At 48.9% G+C, this 18987-nt stretch overlaps 1 protein-coding gene across 3 annotated transcripts; it reads left to right on the forward strand.

Moving 5' to 3' along the window:
• The first annotated feature begins 7417 nt into the window (after positions 1-7417).
• Positions 7418-18043, forward strand: LOC123376045 (claw keratin-like). Of its 3 annotated transcripts, none has more exons than XM_045027687.1 (3): positions 7418-7631; positions 16464-16604; positions 17613-18043. In XM_045027687.1, exons 1-3 carry the CDS (start codon positions 7590-7592, stop codon positions 17691-17693), a joined length of 264 nt encoding a protein of 87 aa, XP_044883622.1. In that variant the 5' UTR covers positions 7418-7589; the 3' UTR covers positions 17694-18043. The 3 variants fall into 3 exon arrangements, 2 of the variants coding, with proteins under 2 accessions (XP_044883622.1, XP_044883632.1); XR_006581665.1 differs by lacking the exon at positions 7418-7631 and adding an exon at positions 16228-16271; XM_045027697.1 differs by lacking the exons at positions 16464-16604; positions 17613-18043 and adding an exon at positions 12004-13161.
• The last annotated feature ends 944 nt before the right edge of the window (positions 18044-18987 follow it).

Here is an 18987-nt window from a genome sequence, read left to right on the forward strand (position 1 = left end):
AGGTTGCTCCTGCTGAGCTGCCTTTGCAACTCCCTGTCCCGTTCTGGTTTCCATGTGCTGAACCTTTTCTGTCTTCCTTGTGTCGGGACGGATCCCACTGCAATGTGCTGCACCGTCTGTGCTCATGCTGAGGTCACTCAGGATAGATAGAAATTGGATCTTCCCACTCCAGAAACACAGACCCCACCCACTTGAGCGACAGGAGAATCACCCCTTAGCTGTCCCTGTAATGGGCTCACCACACATATTGTGCAATTCTGATTCTGTCCAGTAGAGGGCAGTGCTCTCTCCAGCATTCTCTGTGTCACACACACTCTAGTTAGTTCATTACAGACACTATGTATTTATACCCAGATGTGGTTATAATAACCACATCCCCATCTCTGTAGGGAAACTGAATGGAAAAACAAGCTCCAGGCGAGGCACAAACCACCCTAGAGGGTTCTGGAGAGGCAGAGCCTGCTCTAGCTCACAGAGCAGTGGGGTTACCTAGGCCCAGATGTTAGCGAGCAGACAGCTCGGTTTGGAGCATTGTTCAGTCTAGGAAAGTTACAAATATTCCATGAGAGCAGACTCCCACTCCTTCCCTGGGAGACAATTCACCAGCCCCATAGCTTCATAGACATTAAGACCAGAAGGGACCCAGCCTCATGCAATTGTTTCTGCCTCACGCCCAGATCTCCTGATTGAGCTGGTGCATATCCTTTAGAAAGGCATCCGGGTTTGACCGACCATGTCCCTAGGTCAGATTTTCCAGTGATTAATTACCCTGACTGTGAAAACATGGCAGCTTATTTCTAGTCTGAATCTGTCTGCCTTCAGGTTCCTCCTTTGTCTGCCAGCTTAAATAACTGTGGACAGGCAGAAATCTCTTCCCCTTGGGGGTAATTATAGATCATGGTCAAGTCCCCTCTTAACCTACCCTTGGATAAACTAAAGCGGACGAGTTTCCTTAGTCTCTCACTATAAGCCAGGTTGCCCAGAGCTGTGATCCTTTTCCTGGCTCTTTCCTGAACCTCCTCCAATTTTTCAACATCTTTTTTGAAGTGCGAACACCAGAACTGAGCACAACATGCACTAAGGTGGGGAAGCCATGACTGTATCTGCCGTGGGTCAGCATCCTGCCTCCTCAGCCATGGGCAACACAAATCCCCCCCTCTCAGCCTACGCAGGCTCCGCTGTCCCTCTGCCGGTTAGCAACAGGAACGCCTCAACCCCTGAGCCCTCCGAGGGGCTTCTTGGAGCATCTCGCTCTGCTCCACTGGACACTCGCAAGATTCACTGCTCCCAAAGGAACAGCCCAGCCCACCTTACCAGCTCCACCTGAGATCTCGGCACCACTGCTTCAAACGCAGCCCTTAGGCACGTTTAGAGTGAAAAGAAGCGGAGTTTATTGAACTAAGAGATTCAAATGGTAGCAAATAGAAATTCTGGAAACAAATGGTTTACATATAAAATAGAAGCAGAACCCGCATTGTGAAACCTGGACGTATTTAACTAACGCTCCCCCAAAGTCCTTGCAGTGTTCTGCAGCCAGGCCGTGCTGTGCTCTGTTTTTCAGGAGGGAAGCCACGCTACCAGCTTGTCTCCTCGGTGAAGGGTGCCGGAGGGGAGGGGTAACCTCTGCCCCCCAGGGATGCTCCAACGCTCCCTTGTCTTTACTCATTAACAGGGTGCTGCCCTGCTGGTTGCTGGAGGGTTTTTTTCCTCTGTGTCTCTTTCTTGTCGATTTTGCAAACTCTTGATCAGCATCGGCTCAGTCTGTGGACAGGCCTCCTTTGTGAAGCGGGCAACACCCAATTCCTGCCTGAACTCCCAGACCTTAAGAATATGATTTCTAGTACAGATACATAATTCCAGAAACAGTGTCTGTCTGTACGCTTTGCAATGAGTATGATGACCAGCTCTGGGCAGAGCCCTCACATGCCACCCTTTGGTAAACTTAACATGTACACGTCCAACCCAAGGTATCCCTGTAAAACACCATGCAACTCCGTGCCTGCTCAGGGTCCTGGATCACACCTCACCCCCTACGCTGACTCCTGATTCTGCCACTGGCTAATGTATATGTCAGCTTGGAACCCTCTTGCCCAGACAGTGCATCTGCCTCCACATTTCCTTTGCCTTTAATATGGACAATTTCCATATCATATTCCTGCAGCGCTGTGCTCCAGGGCATCAGCCTGGGGTTGGACCTTCAGCCCTGTGTACCTCTACCAAAGCAGAGGGGTCTCCCTTGGAAGCTTGTTCTAATACTCAACTGTCCTTATAGCTAGCAGCTTTGTCCTAATATCTCACCTAAATCTCCCTTGCTGCAAATTAAACGTGTATTGTCCGGGAGAGGCTGAGCAGTACAGGACATCCATTTCTGGGGGAAATATAAGACTGGGTCTGTGCTGGTGTCACCCTGCAGTATGAGCAAGGCTGGTAAGAGCTGAGCTGTGCCTGGCTGCAGATCACACACACACCAAGCTGGAAGCGGCTGACGTGCTGGAGCCTGTTGGAGAGCAGCCCAGGACTGGAGGCTACAGAAGCAGAGCAGGGTGCAGGGCACCCCAGGTTAGAGCCTGGGTGACATAGCTACTCACTAGTCCAGACTGTGCCCTGGGTCTGTCACACTCTTTGTCCTGTTCAGGTACCATTACAATAGGAGACGCCCAGGGGCTTTCTGACACAGCGATTACCCCCGTTTCACGCAGGCTTTCCACCTCCTCCGGAACTTGTTGCTGCATTTCCCCTTCAGCCGGGGATTCTCTGCTAGGAGCAGGGCTGGGCCCTGAGTGTTATGTCCTAGGGGCAGCCGGTGTAGGAAGCAATCACTTGAGGCCAGAGAGCAGACAGCTAACCAAAACCTCCATTTTATTTACAGAAATAGAGAGCTCACTCAGCCGGTTGAAACCGGCTGAGCTATCCCTTAATAGTCTAACTCAGTTGCCATAGTAACAAAACCCATGACAACCAAATACACAACATATTCCTCCCCCCCTAATAAGAACATCCCCTAAATAAAACACACACTAAACTAGAGAAGGAGGGTAGACTGCCTCCATTCCCGGCTAAACCCTGGGGATTATTTTGCCCCATAACCGTGGGTTCGCCCTAACTAAAGATCCAGCCGATGAGGAGGCCTTCTGTATCTAGGTGGATTACGGCGAACTTCTGGTGTTGTTGCACCCGAAAGTACTAGGGGCTCAGGGTCCGCAGCACGAATAGGTGAGGAGGTGGTATCAGCTCATGCTGGGCAAAGGGGTATCTCAGCTGCCGGCAGTAATGGAGGAGAACAGTCAGGAACAGGTGACTCATGATTCGGTGTCTCACCAGGAGGGGTGAAGTCAGACCCCTCAACTGCAGATGGGTCCTGAAGACTGGCATGACCTGGCAACAGCTGATCTACATGTCGCCACCAGGTAAGATTCTCTGCAGTCCGGACTGTATAGGAAACAGGTCCTGTTTGAGTGATGACTGTGGCCGGGACCCATTTAGCTCTGGAAGTATAATTCCGAGCCCAAACTGGCTGCCCTGGGCTAAAGGTTCGGTCTTTTGCTCTGGGTGCCCGTCTGATTACTTGATATTGCTGCTGATGTTGCACAGTTTGTCTGGGTTCAGAAGGTTTCAGCAGATCAAAGCAAGTGCGCAGCTGTCGTCCCATCATTAGAAAGGCTGGGGAAGCCTGGGTCGTAGCATGAGGTGTGTTTCTATAGGAAAGTAAGAAGGTATCCAGACGCTTTTGAATGGAGTGTTGTCCCTTTGCTGATTTCAAAGCGTTTTTCATTGTCTGCACAAATCTTTCAGCTAATCCGTTGGTGGACGGATGATATGGTGCTGACGTGATGTGGTGTATCCCATTTGCCTTCATAAAATTTTGAAACTCCTGAGAGACGAACTGCGGTCCGTTGTCGCTCACAAGTTGTTCTGGCAGACCAAAATGACTAAAGAGTCCTCGTAGTTTTTGGATAGTACTCTCTGCAGTAGTGGACTGCATTATAGAGACTTCTGGCCATTTAGAATGGGCATCTACTGCCACCAAGAACATGCTTCCTTCAAGGGGGCCAGCAAAGTCAATGTGAATACGTTGCCACGGGTTTTCAGGCCAGTCCCATGGGTGTAGGGGTGCCCACTGGGGTGCATTTCTTACACTCTGACATGACATACAAGCTTTTGCCTTCTCTTCAATAGCACTGTCCAATCTAGGCCACCAAAAATAGCTTCGTGCAATTTCCTTCATGCGCACTATTCCACAGTGAGCGGAATGTAGCTGTTCTAACATCTGTGATCTCAGGGGTGGTGGAATAATGACACGCCTCCCCCACAACAAACAACCAGATTGGACCGATAACTCCGTCCGCCTGGACATGTAGGGAACAAGGTCGGGTGAGACCGGAGAGGTTTATCGAGATTTTCCATGCATCACCAGGTCCATAACTTGGGATAATACTGGGTCAACGCGGGTTGCCTTCTTTATCTGAGTAGCAGTGATGGGTGTATTCTCTACCTGTTCAAAGTAGAAGATTTCCTTTTGGGCACTATCTTGATGTTTGACCGGTAAAGGCAACCTTGAGAGGCCATCTGCATTGCTGTGCAGAGTGGATTTCCGATATTTGATTTCATATGTGTGTGCAGAAAGTATCAATGCCCAACGTTGCATACGACTAGCAGCTAATGGGGGAATGCCTGTGTAGGGTCCAAAAATTGATGTCAGAGGTCGATGGTCTGTAAGAAGAGTAAACTTTCGCCCAAACAGGTACTGATGAAACTTCCTAATTCCAAAAACAATTCCTAATGCCTCACGTTCGATTTGGGCGTAGTTAGTTTCTGCTTTGCTTAGAGTGCGTGAAGCAAAAGCAATAGGTCTTTCTTCTCCCGAAGGCATAATGTGTGACACGACCGCTCCCACTCCATAAGGAGAAGCATCGCAGGCCAATTGCAGGGGTAAGAATGGATCAAAGTGCGTTAGAACTTCAGAATTTAACAATGCATCCTTAGCTTTGTTAAATGCAACATCACAGGCTTCAGTCCACTTCCAGGCCTTGTTCCGCCCAAGGAGCTCATGAAGTGGTTTTAGCAGTGTGGCTAACTGTGAGATGAACTTTCCATAATAGTTCAGTAGTCCTAGAAATGAGCATAGCTGGCTTACATTTTGAGGTGGGGGAGCCTCCACAATAGCTTTAACTTTTGCAGGGGCCTTATGAAGACCTGCAGAATCGATGATGTGTCCCAAATATTCAACAGAGGGCTTGAAGAATTCACACTTGTCTTTGCGAACTCGTAGGCCATACTCTTCCAGTCTTTGTAGGGTAGCCTCTAAATTCTTTAAGTGATCCTCTTCATTTCTTCCAGTGACCAGGATATCATCCAGATAGCACTGAACTCCTGACAAGCCACACAAGATCTGGTCCATAGCCCTCTGGAACAGGGCGGGAGCCAATGTGATTCCGAAGGGTAGGCGACAGTATCGATAAAGCCCCTTATGAGTCACAATAGTCAACAGCTCTTGGGACTTTTCATCGACGTGCATCTGTAAATATGCTTGACTCAGATCAATCTTACTGAACTTTTGTCCCCCAGCCAGGCCTGCGAAGAGGTCATCAATGCGGGGAAGCGGGTATTGCTCTGCACACAACACTGGGTTGACAGTGACTTTAAAATCACCGCAAATCCAGAGAGAGCCATCTTTCTTCACTGTTGGAACGATAGGAGTGGCCCATGAGCTATGGGTAACTGGTATTAGGACTCCATTGGTGACCAGGCGCTCCAGGTCTGCTTCAACTTTTGGCCTGATGGCATATGGCACAGTTCGGGCTTTCAGATATTTTGGTGGACTGCCAGGTTTAATGTTCAATGTCACAGTGATTCCCTTCATACTTCCCAAATCATCTCCAAAAACAGCAGCATGTTTCCTTAGTATAGGGGTTAGACTGGTTTCTTCTTTAGTCATCCGGTGCACTTCTGCCCAGTTCAGCTGAATCTTCCCAAGCCAAGACCTACCCATTAAGGCTGGGTAGTCACCTCTCACCACAAACAGTGGCAATTTAGCTGCCTGTCCATTGAGCTCCACCTTAACATCAATAGTGCCCAACATGGGCACAGCTTCACCTGTATACGTCTTCAGAACAGTTTTTGTTGCCTTAAGCGGAAGATGCTGTAGCTTTTCCTTATACACAGTCTCAGGAACCAGCGAGACAGCTGCACCGGTGTCTAGTTCCATGTGTATAGGTTTGCCCTCCAATAAGGGGGTTACCCAGTATTCATGTGAGCCCGCTGCCAAAGACAAAACATGCAGTGGCACTTCCTCTTGTGAGGAGGTGTCACCTTGATCATCCTGGGTCTGCTCTAGGGTATGCAAGTTTCCTCTTTTTGTCGGCCAGACCACAGGCCTCTTTTTCTTTCGTTTACAGGCATACTCAATGTGTCCCTTTTTGCCACAGTGTCGACACACCAGGTCCTTACACCAGCATTCTGATGCCTGGTGACCCAGCTTACCACAGCGGTAACATTCTTGACTCTGCACCGTTTTGTGGGTCAGTTCTTGTGACACTTTTTGCACCCTAGGGGATGCACCGATGTATTGTGCCTCCCTTGTAGCCAGTTCCATGGAGACAGCAATATCAACAGCCTTCTGTAATGTAAGCTGAGCCTCTGTCAGTAGGCGCTTCCGTATAGCTTCACTGCAGAGGCCACACACTAACCTGTCACGCAGGGCATCATTTAACATCTCTTTAAATTCACAGTGTTCTGCTAGCTTTTTTAAAATGGCTACAAATTGTACAACTGTTTCATCTTCCTTTTGGTCTCTTTTGTGGAACCTATATCTTTCAACAATTACCAGTGGTTTTGGGGAGAAATGAGACCCCAGGATTTCCACAATGTCACTGTAAAATTTAGTCTCAGGCTTAACAGGGTGTAGTAAGCTGCGTAGCAGAGAGTAGGTTTTAGCCCCTACAATAGTTAAGAATATTGACACCTTCTTCGCTTCTGTAATGTCATTTGCAATACCAAAAAGCTCAAAACGCTCAGTATACACATGCCACTGCTCTGTATTCTCATCAAAAGGCTCCAGGGGCCTGGTCAGAGTAGCCATGATTTTTAGTTTCACTTTCACAGTCAGTGCAAACAAGCAGCTTTTTTTCTTTGTTTGGTCTTTACCTTGACTTCTACTTCCTTCTGTTACTGGAGCAGCACCAGGATCCCATCCTCGTCGCCAGTGTTATGTCCTAGGGGCAGCCGGTGTAGGAAGCAATCACTTGAGGCCAGAGAGCAGACAGCTAACCAAAACCTCCATTTTATTTACAGAAACAGAGAGCTCACTCAGCCGGTTGAAACCGACTGAGCTATCCCTTAATAGTCTAACTCAGTTGCCATAGTAACAAGACCCATGACAACCAAATACACAACACTGAGGTTTGCGTGGAGTCTGCAATCTTGGCAGTTAAACCTGGCGAGGAAAATCCCTGTTTGTGGTGCTTTGAAAGGGCCGGTGTTTCCTGCTTTGGGGGTGGATTTAAACCCGCCCTGAACTCAGAGCTTTCCAAGGGATTCTCTGCCCTGCTCTCCCTGACCAAATCCATTAAAGGGAAGGGGAAAGTTTCTTCATGAACACAACAAATCAAATTTACTGCCATCTCCCTTGGAGGGTAAGTTTTACTCCATTGATATGCACAGTTTGCACCGTTCCTCTGCTGCTGGGCATCCTTACATCATAAGTGACGGTTTTCACCCCTTCAACCTCCTTACAATGTCCTTCCTATAATCCTGCCTTTTGTTTCCTCTCACTGGATTCACCGCTAACACCAACTCAGCAGTTTCACATGATCTTCCTCCAGTATGCTGATCATACCAAACGTGCCGAGTTCCCTGACCTTTTTCAAGGGTCTGTCACACTCAATTCCTCATTACCTGTAAATTCTTCTTAAAACGAGTGACATATTCCCCATCTTTCCTCAGTACTGCCCTCCCCAGAGCCTCCAATCAAATCTAACGGTCCCCTAACCTGCTTCCCATACAGGAGATGAAAGGGGGCAAAACTGGTAGATTCACAGCGGACACTTCTCTGCGCATTGAGCAAACAATGAAGTAAAACGTCCCCATCATTCTCATGCCTGGCAACGTACGTTCTTAGCACAGCTTTTTAAGTTCCGTTAAATCTATCCATGAATCCATCTGTCTGTGGGTTATAGGAAGTAGCCTTTATATGCTTTGGTCCGAATCCTTCCTGTGGCTTTTGAAAGACTACACACATGGAATTTGCACCACAGTCTGTCAAGATTTGTCTGGGAAAAACTAATCTGCTAAAAGTGGTGACTAAAGCTGAAGCCAGTGTTAAGCCTATTCCAGAGCTTACCTACACTTAGAATTATTTTTTTTCCTGATAGCTAACCCAGTGGTCTCCAACCTTTTTACACCCAAGATCACTTTTTGAATTAAAGGGCAATGCTGGATCTATCCCGCCCCTTCCCTGAGGCCCGTTCTTTCCACAAAGCCCTGTCCTACTCACTCCATCCCCCCTTTCTACAATAGATTTTATTAGCTGAAGTCTCTCACAAGACTCAATTCTCTTGGCTGTTCATGCGTGGAGGTGAAATAGCTGATGGTTCCCATTGATTTCACTGTCTATTAGATAAGAGCAGCTCAGGGTGGAGGTGCAGAAAGGTTTTCTCTCACCCAGGTTGGGTAAAGTGCCTTCCTTCAATCTCAAGTTGATGGAACTGTCCTCCATTACACTGGTTCAGCATCTACCCTTCAACTTTAAAATATATATAAATGGGAAATGCAAAGTTTCATTGAATGAAAATTAAAGAGCCCCAATTTCAGCGGCTAGGACTCATGAACTGAGCACTGGAGTGAAATCTGAGACCTTAACATGCATTTTTAAAGAGAATCTCATCTGCATTATTGGAACATTTAATCCCATTAAAAAGTTACTACTATTATAATAATACACCTCTTTGACCATATAAAATATAATGTGTTGTTTGTAAAGTGCTTTGAAATGCTTAGATCAGAGGACGATTCCGATGATCCACCCTGCATATTACAATTATACCTGTTTACCATGGCACATTTCAGTGAAGGTCAGACAGGGAGCGACTGGCAGAGTCAAAACTGAACCCCCACTTTTTCAGTGGCATCGTCTAACATGTCTTCCCCTCTAATACATGACATTTCATGGCTTCCAAATAAATCACTCACCTGAGAGTAACTCTTAGAGAGGCTCATTCTGGATTTTTTCTCTATTTTCTTGTGATGGTTTTTTGGAGGATCTTTGTGGTGAAACATCTTCTCATGTAAGAGTGAACAACAATCAACCACCTAAAGTCTTGCCATGCACTTTAATTCTCTTTGTTTGAAGTTTTAGCCTCAGTGGTGGGTATTTACACTTGAGCAGACACATTGTATTGTCCCCATAATTTTTCCATTTGAATTCTATATTGACATTTGTATTCCTACAATGCACATGAACAAGCTTGAATTCCACTGGATCATTATTATCCTCAGATTTAAAGAAGGAAATATTACAGAGATAGGCTAACCTGTGCCTTGTTTCACAAACCTGGAAGAATTCATCACCGTTGAGTTCCTGTGACCCATTAGAGAGACGTGTTGCCAAGGAAAGAAAAAGTAGCACACATAGAGTACCTCCCAAACAACATTCTGGATCTAAATCCACACAATCTGGTGCTATTTAATTTTCATTCAAATGTAGTTTTGCATGTGGTATTTTGTGAAACATTTGTATTGGAAAATGCAGACTCTCTCTTGGTGTAAATCAGCACAGTTGCTTCAACTTCAAAGATGTTCCAGGCCTTAAAATTAAAGGAGGATGCTTCTGCCCTCTTCCCTGGCTATGGAACCCACTCTTAGGGATATCTTTTACGTTCTAAACAACATTCTGGTTCCGGCAGGAATGGTTTCTACAATATGCCCTGCAGTTAGTCAGACTTTATGTCAAATCTCATCACACAGCAATCTCCTCCTTCACCAAGAATGAGTTATTTTCATTTCTCCTTGGCTTCTTGTGGGGTTCTGTTCCCTGCACTGTCTTATAAGATTTCAGATTCTTGCCTGCTCATGGATGGAGAGATATTTTCTGATGCAGTACGGGTCCCAAGACTTAATTTAAGCCTTATCTACAAAAGAAGATTGAATCCTTTCTCTCGCCATCATCCCTGCTTTGACCCATGAGCAAATCTGTTCTAGGCAGCCCTTTGTGACAACATTAGTGACACAAGCGGAGGTCCAATATTAGATAAAGTTTTACTCACCCGTAGAGTAAGATTCACCCCCGGGCAGACGGCCATCACAAAGGCCCATGCTCCACTTAGGTCCCTGCTAAGCTCCAGTTTGAAAGTTTAGTGGGACTAAAATTGTTCATAGGGTATTTTACTATTCCCCTGCTAACAGGTGAATATCAAATATAAGGTCCTGACAGGAAACATGCTGGAGAATATGGAATGATTCCGATTGACTTAAAAAGGAATTGAATCTGACCCAGTGAGGATGGAGATGGTGGGAATGCAGAAAAATGGCTCCCTCCTTCCTAGCAGGTTTACAATGAATGACGCAATGCCCCTGGCCACGACCAGTTTGAATTGAAAGGGCCAAACTGGATTCCTTCCATCAGAGCCAGTTCTGCTATTGATGCCGCTCAGGATCACCTTCACATTCATTCTCACTGCAGCCACAAAAAAGTCAGTAAAATGACACGAGGAATGCAGTTGGCCCATATAATTTTAAGATGAAAGAAAGATGAAGAGTGCAACGTGCAGGTCACGCCCTCTGAGGCTGAGATTGTCACAATGATCAAAGCCCCTGTGGAAAACAGCTCCATGCAAAGGAGGACATAGCAAGGCACTCAAGTTGGTTTGGCAACTAATTAGGACCTCCACCACAAACAGCATCGCAGATCCTCCAGGCAGTCCTAGGGACTGTATAAAAGCGTTCACGATTCAAGGCTCTTCTAATCATTTCTCCGGACTTCATCTCCTCGGTGAACTCGGTAAGTCCAAATACACTCAATTGCTTTCAAACTCTATAGAGATGTGACAGTAGGGGCTATTTTCATTGAAGACTGAATCTTGCTTTTTCTCATGTGATTTTGTATGAGGGATGGGGGTGTTCTTCCATAATTATCTTGTGTAGTTATTTAGTTGCAGGCACTGGTGGATTCATGGGAAACATATTTCCTGTTAACTGGAAAAAGAATTGGGGCATTTAAATCTTTTCAGTAACTTGAGAAACTCACTCAACCCTATTTCACTGATCTGAATTAGGAATACATTTCCCTAGGTTAGTAGAGAAAGGGCCAGTTCAGTGCTCTCCTACTTTATTCTGAAGCAGCTGCTACTCCTCACTATTGGAGACACGAAAATGGATGAAGCTGACAAGCGGTGTGCTCTAATCTAGCAATTCCTATGTTCTTCTGAGGGAAAAATCCACTGCTTCTCCTCAGATGGTGTAATTTAGTGCCACTCCATGGAAGTCAGTGGACCTGAACCCATTTTACCCCAGCTAAGGAGTATGTCCTTAGCGATTACTTTGGAGAAAAGTAAAGTTTTCTGTTTATTCATCAGCACGCATTGATGACTTCCAAGTTTTGGAAACCCAATGAGCCACACTCTGACCCTGGACTCAACTCATTTGCATGCAGAGGTTAAATCCTGAAATGAAAGGAAGTGATTACCATGCTCTCAGCCATTTTTTCTTTGAGAAATGTCTGAAATGGACCCAGAATCCCAGGTGTCCATCATGGAACCAGTGATGCTTATTCTAATTGGTGATTTTCAGACACTGTTCTTGATAGGAGCTCAAAGGGGCCAGCTGGGAGGGAAGTTTAGTGCGAGTGGAGAAGAAGGCTAGAAAGAGAAAATAGGAACCAACACATGGCCGCACACATAGAGACTTAGGCCACTTCTCCTCTCCTTCTCGGGCCCCGTGCAGACCTCGCTGCAATTGTAATCACGGGCACTTGTACCTTCTTTTGACTCTAGTCCCTGTTGTGCGTTTCAGGTTTACCTCCATCCCAGAAAGATGACTTGCTCCAGCCTGTGCTATCCAGAATGCGGAGTGGCCCGGCCCTGTCCGGTCACTGGTACCTGCAACGAGCCGTGCGTTAGGCAGTGCCAAGACTCCGAAGTGGTGATCAGACCCTCACCGGTTGTCGTGACCCTCCCAGGACCCATTCTCAGCAATTTCCCTCAATACAGTGCAGTGGGAGCTGTAGGAGCACCTGTGGTCGGACCCGGTTACGGAGGCTCATTCGGTTGGGGGGGCTATGGAGGCCATTATGGAGGATTGTATGGTTTAGGGGGATACGGCGGTTATGGCGGCCATTACGGTTATGGGGGATTATGTGGTTATGGGGGACACTGCGGTTACCTAGGCGGTTATGGTTATGGGGGATTATGTGGTTCTGGGGTATCTTGCCATAGGTACCTCAGTGGAAACTGTGGGCCATGCTAAACCCAGCAGGAACATCCACGGAAGAAGGAAGAACCAGGAAATGAACAGCCAGATTCAGATTCACCCCTTACCTTTTGGGCATGGCTTTCAGAAGTGCTTGGCAAACAGGGCTCCAGCTGAACTCAGTGGGAGCTGTGTGTGCTCAGCACCTTGGGCTGACAGCCATGCTGTCTTTCTAATGTTACGCTTTATGACTCTTTCTGCCAAGGCTTTCCCACCCGTGTGCTGATTCTCTTGTTGACCTGTGGACTCATTCTGAATTACACGCAGGCTGTTTACACTAACCCCGCTGTGTAAAGGAAACAGGGGCCTTAAGACAGATACTGGTTACATTTATTATTAGTTTAAGTCCCATTAGAGGGGAAAAAGAGACTTTGGTGTCAAGGAGAATTAAGCCCCACATGTTCTATCCTTTCCATCAAGACGTATCTTTAGCAGCTCACTTTGACCTTTTCTGAGGCCGACATATAGGGAGAAGTTGCCTAATTCTCTGCTTTTATTTTGTTTTGTCTCATTTCCCAACCACTGGGGTAAAACAAGGACCTTAAAATGGTTGTAAAGGGGATTTGTTTGTCAACCTCTGCAGCTGCACGAATGCAAGCAGAACATCTTGTCTGAAAAACACCCATTGAGGCCTGCGATCGGTCATGGCCCTTCTTGAAACACTGGAAATACATTCTTTCTGCTCTGTAGTATTACTTCCTGTAACTGCGTACTGCCAATTTCATTTGCATTAAAAACTTTGCTGCATCATAATATGGGTCTTCTCGTTCTCCTTGATCCTCCCTCCTTGCTTAAATATTGCAAAATTCCCCCCTGTGGAATTGGCAGCAACGGGCAGTTCTCTAGTTGCAAGTTTCAAAGTTCTGGAGTGATAGGAGAGTCCATCCGTTGGAGTGGCTGATAGCATTCTGCAGGCCCTGAGTACCAGGGTGCAGTTCCTCCTTGCATTACCCATTTTAGCAAAGTCTTTTCCTGGAAATACATAGACCAATTTTCACTTCAAGAATGTAAGTTTTTCCTTTGGTATCAAGTAGACTAACCATATGGTTCATGGTGAGCATCTGGGTGAGTCATTGAAGGACAGCGACCCAGGTTTTTGTAAGTGTCACCTGGCCTCAGTGGATCACAGCTGAGAATAACAGATTCAGGACAAACTGCTGAGGGATATGGCAGACTCAGCCCACGCTGGTGGTTATTCTGACGTTAGATCCCAAGCTAGTAAAAAAGTAAATTTCTGTCTCCTCACAGTGGTTTACAAGAACTCAAAAATGCAGTCACCACCCCAACACTGTATGATGACCGGTTATTAAAAACCAATTTCATCGTATAGAAGGTTCTGCTTATCCTAAGAGATCAGCCACATAGCCAGGCCAATACAGAACTCAGATCTAAGGCAGTTCCCCAGCAATGGGAGCTGCAGAGTTGGCACTGAGGGTGGGGGCAGCACGCAGAGACCCCTATTCCTCCCCCAGGGGCTGCCGGGATATGCTGGCTACTTCCTGGAGTGGCGCAGAGCCAGGGTAGGCAGGGAGCCTTCCTTAGACCCGCTGCGCCACCTCCCAGGAACTGCCTGAGGTAAGGCCAGTCAGAGCCCACACCCGTTATCCCCCCTGCACCCCTGATCCAGCCCAGAACCCCCTCCTGCACGGAACTCCCCGCACACTCTCATTCCGGTGCACCCTCCTGCACACACACTCCCTTCCAGCGCTTGTACCCCACATCCCTACTGCACCCCAGCCCCCTGCACCAGGCCTAGCCCAGAGTCCCTTCCCACACTCCGATCCCCTCGGACACAGCTCAGAGCCTGAACCCGCTCCCGCACCCTAAGTCCCAAGCTCAGCCCCGTGAAAGTGAGTGACAGTAAGAGAAAGCGAGTGATGGAGTGATCGGGGTGGGGCTTCAGGGAAGGAGTGAAGTGGGGTATGGGGCCTTGGGGAAGGGTCGGGGTGGGGCAACAGTGTTTGGGTTTGTGTGACTGGACAGTTGGCAACCCTATCGGGAGCCCTCTGACCAAACGAAACCCCATTTCCATCATCACCGCTCCTCCCGGCGCTAAGGATAAATGTAAAAACCAATGTATCTCTGGCATGTCATTTGAGAGCATTTTGAATAATAAACTCTCCAACAGAGACTCTGCGGAAACATAATTATGGAGTCAGTAGCCATCTCTGAACAATTCTCCTTTTTCCAGGACATTCTTCTCTTCTCCTCTGATGGAATGTCCAGTGACATGTAGCACGTAGCATCCATCTGGAAAGCCGTCTTTTAAGGCAACCTACTGTGGGAGGGGGTTAAATTCAACTGAGTCAGCTCAATGAAATTAATCTTCTTCTCATTCTTTGCCTTGATGTGTTCGTCAACTGGTCAGCAGCAATCTCCACTCCTTGCTCAAATGACACGACCAAAAGTTGATTTCACAGGTATGTTGTAAACACACCGTTTCTTTTCTTTAAATTGGAAGGCCTAGGAAATCTCAGCCTTTGAATTCCAGGGAGAGCATTTCACACAAGAATTCAGACCTAAGAGAATTGCATCTGGTCTAAATAAGACAATATTCCAATGATCTCTCTTCTGGACGCAGCTAAGCCAACCTCTTTCCAAAGGAGCCTTTGATTTTATATAAAAGTCCATTTTTCTGAAGTGCTGAGTACTCAAAAGTCCCACTGAAGCAAACCGGAGTGGTTCATGCTCAACATTTATTTATAAGAGGCTACAAGGTTTCCTGAGTTGTGTGCCAACACTGGAGGTATCCAAATCTAGAGGACCTTTTTGGCCAAACGATGTCAAGGCCTTTGGTGATATGAAAAGATAACGAATGGACGAGCAATTAAATTAGAAGACCAGTAGTACGAGGTAGTATATATTTGAATTTGGAATGAAGGGGAGTTGAAAATTGTCAAAATAAAGAATAAAGAAAGAAAGCAGAGTAGCGAGACTAGATTTCCATGATTTCATGAAAGGCCGTGTCCTATCATCAGCTCCAAACTGATGTATTTCTCACACTGTTCTCTTACTTCTTTATTGCAGTTGCAGAGTTTGACAATCAAGTCCGTCTCCCTCCATTTTTAATTACTTGTTTCACTCTGGTCAGTCTCAATTAAAGCAAAAAACAATAAAAGAAAAAGTTGAAAAACTTCTCCATTGTGGAGCTTCTGTTAGAAATTTAAAAGGCAGGAACGGTCCGTATTCATGGATAGGAGATCACCTAGCATCATTCTCATTGACGAAGATCTGCACCAAGAATTACTCCTGCGTATGAGAAGGTAGCAATAGCCAGGTTGGAAGGGAAGAATGGCCCAACTAATGCAGTATCCTTTCTCAACGAGTGTCATTCACCAGCCGCTTCAGGAGAAAGCAGAAAAACAATGAATTAGTTCTTTATGGAGGAAACATGGAATTTCTTCCTAAATTCTAAATTAAAAATTGTGGGTGAGATTTTTCAGAGCTCCCTAAGGGATTTGAATGGCCACGTTCCAACTAAAATCATTAGGCTCTAGTGTCCCAACTCTCCTGTCTCCTTCTGCCCTCACCCCCACTGAGCCCTGCCCCTCCCCAGTCTCACTTCACTCCTGCCCTGCCCTCTCCTGCCCTCCCCCGCTCCCCAGAGCGGCCCTGTCAGATTTCTGATTTGTCCAAAGTGGTGGTTGAATGGCAGTTCCTTCCCTCGCTGACCCTCTTCCCCCGTCCCAGGGCCTGCCGCCTACGGGCTCCCCCCAGTGATCGGGCCCAAGGTGGTCGGCAAGAGCTCTGCCCCAAACTATTCCCTCCTGGGGCACAGCTTGGTCGGCAGCTTCTATGAGCACCTGAGCAAGGTGAGAGGCAGCAGCGGAGCTGCGAGGGGGGTACTCAGGTGGAAGGGGGTGAGGGAAGGGGGATGGGGGAAACGCCTGGCAATGGGAAATGGGGGTGCAGGATGCCAGCTGGGTTGTGGCTCGGCCTGCTTAGGGAGGGGCGCCTCTGGGAGTGGACTGTTGGTGACTGAGCTCCGCTCTCCTTGTGTGCAGACGCCAGGGCCCTGTAACTATCGTGTGGTGGAACCCAGCGTGTACAAGACCCGGGCCCCCCAGTACAGCATGCTTGCCCGCAACATGCTCCCTGGGGACAACACGCAGAAACCAGGGCCCGGGGCGCACAGCCCGGAGAAGGTGAGGCGAGGGCCGGGACCCACACACACACGGGCTCATGAGAGCTGTTGTGGCAGGGATTCGCTGAGTACGTGTTGGCTGGCGGAGAGACTGGAGACCTCATGGAGAGATTTCCCTGGCAGTGAACAGCCTGTGTGTGTGTCGGGGCGGGGGGTGATGCAGTGTGTGTGTTTGAGGGGGTGATGCAGCGTGTGTGCGAGGGGGTGATGCAGTGTGTGTGCAAGGGAGTGATGCAATGTGTGTGTGAGGGGATGATGCAGTGTGTGTGTGAGGGGGCGATGCAATGTGTGTGGGGGGGCGATGCAATGTGTGTGTGGGGGGGTGATGCAGTGTGTGTGTGGTGGGGGGGTGATGCAATGTGTGTGCAAGGGGGTGATGCAGTGTGTGTGTGTGTGTGTGTGTGGTGGGGGGTGATGCAGTGGGGGGGGTGATGCAGTGTGTGTGTTTGGGGGGGTGATGCAGCGTGTGTGCGAGGGGGTGATGCAGTGTGTGTGCAAGGGAGTGATGCAATGTGTGTGTGAGGGGATGATGCAGTGTGTGTGTGAGGGGGCGATGCAATGTGTGTGGGGGGCGATGCAATGTGTGTGTGGGGGGGTGATGTAGTGTGTGTGTGGTGGTGGGGTGATGCAATGTGTGTGTGAGGGGGTGATGCAGTGTGTATGTGTGTGTAGCGGGAGAGCTAAGGTCTCACACAGGGTTGTAGCTGTGGGGGGGCATTGAGATCTGATGGGGGGCACGTGTGTGTTTATAACATGGGAGCATGTGTGTGGGGGATGCAGTGTGTGTGTGTGAGGGGGGATGCAGTGTGTGTGTGTGTGCGCGTGTGTGTAGTGGGGGATCTCATGAAGGATTGTAGTCGTGGGGGAGCGTTGAGCTCTGATATGGGGGGGGGGCGTGTGTGTTTATAACATGGAAGCCAGGATCTCCGCAGGGTGCCAGCAGGTGCTGGGGGGAGGAGCTGAGATCTCACGCACTGATCCTGCGGTGTTCTGCTCCCTCTCCCTGCAGTACATCCAGCAGCGTGGCCAGACCTTTGGGATCCGCCATTCTGACTACCTGGCGCCCCTCATCGTGGACGTGGTGGATTAAGTGAGCGCGGTCGGAGGAGCAGAGGGAGCGGCTGGTCACGGGCGTTAGAGAAAGGGACGGGCTGGACAAGAATTTTGCATTTGAAAATCTTTGCTGACTTAACGCTCTGTCCGGTCACCTTTGGCAAGTCAGCCTCCAGCTCCTCAGGCCCAGGGAGACCCAGGGAGCTTGGGCCTGGTGCCTTTGCGCCGTTCGGCAGCAGCCAGACAGTGGAACCGGAGCAGGCCGTCGTGTGTGTGTGAGCTGGAAAGGGAGTGAGGAGAGGTCAGGCTGGCTGCAGCGCACCCGACAGACCGGGCTCTCTTGCACTAGCCCCGGTAGCTCAGGGCCCCCCTCACGTTCTGTCTTTCACTCCTGGGGGGGAATCCGTTCACAGCGTCGGACACCGGGGAGGCCAACGCGCCCACGCTCTCCTCTCTGTGGGCCTCTTCGGTGCCGAGGACGGAGCTAGTCCTCGGAGCGTGGCTAGGAGACCTAATGCAGCCACTGGCTCCCACGCAATGCAGCCCCGCCCACCAATGCCCCTCGCCCTTGGCTTCTCTCCTGGGACGCCGGCGAACAACTGCTGGATCCTTGCCCAGCGCTTTCTGCCCGCCAGCGAGGAGGTGGAAGGGTCTCGTTTTGACTGCTCTGTGCCCTGAGGTTTCCCCGTCAGCCCCTGGGATTGTCCCTCTCTGAGCACAGGCCGCTGCCGCCGTCAGCTACAAGCTATTGTCCAGGGCTTTGTCCAGCCTAGCAATGGGCTTCCCACCCATCCCCTGGCTGGCCAGTTCCCTCTCCCCACCCATCTCTCTTCCGGGGCATCTTCCCAAACCCTCGACCTACATTTCCCTTTGCGCAGTTTGAGCCCACTCCTCCATATCACCACCCCCCCGCCCCATCATGCTGATTCCTCTCCCTGTTCTCCTGCTGCCCCTTGGCTGTCCCTTAGCCACCTTGCAGGGTTACTGCTTTCAGCTTCCCCCCTTCCCCACCCCACAGCTCAGTGGCCCCCGGCCCTCAGCAGTGTAGCTGCTCTGATTTGAGTTCCTGCCACTGTGTTCACATCTTTCTGGCGCTCAGATCCCTGGAGCTGAGCACAAGCTGGGCTCTCCCTGGAGCTGCGCAGAGAGGGCCCCTGCCTGCATTTGGATGAGAGGCCCAGAGCTGAGCGTCCCCCAGGTTGCTCCTGCTGAGCTGCCTTTGCAACTCCCTGTCCCGTTCTGGTTTCCATGTGCTGAACCTTTTCTGTCTTCCTTGTGTCGGGACGGATCCCACTGCAATGTGCTGCACCGTCTGTGCTCATGCTGAGGTC

This window comes from Mauremys mutica, chromosome 1 (genome assembly GCF_020497125.1).
Source record: "Mauremys mutica isolate MM-2020 ecotype Southern chromosome 1, ASM2049712v1, whole genome shotgun sequence".
Classification (NCBI taxonomy): domain Eukaryota; kingdom Metazoa; phylum Chordata; order Testudines; family Geoemydidae; genus Mauremys; species Mauremys mutica.

Coding starts and splice junctions, on each gene's coding strand:
- LOC123376045 (XM_045027697.1), top strand. CDS start 7,590: ATGAACACAACAAATCAAATTTACTGCCATCTCCCTTGGAGG. Junction 7,632..12,003: donor ACTGCCATCTCCCTTGGAGG/GTAAGTTTTACT, acceptor TGTGCGTTTCAG/GTTTACCTCCATCCCAGAAA.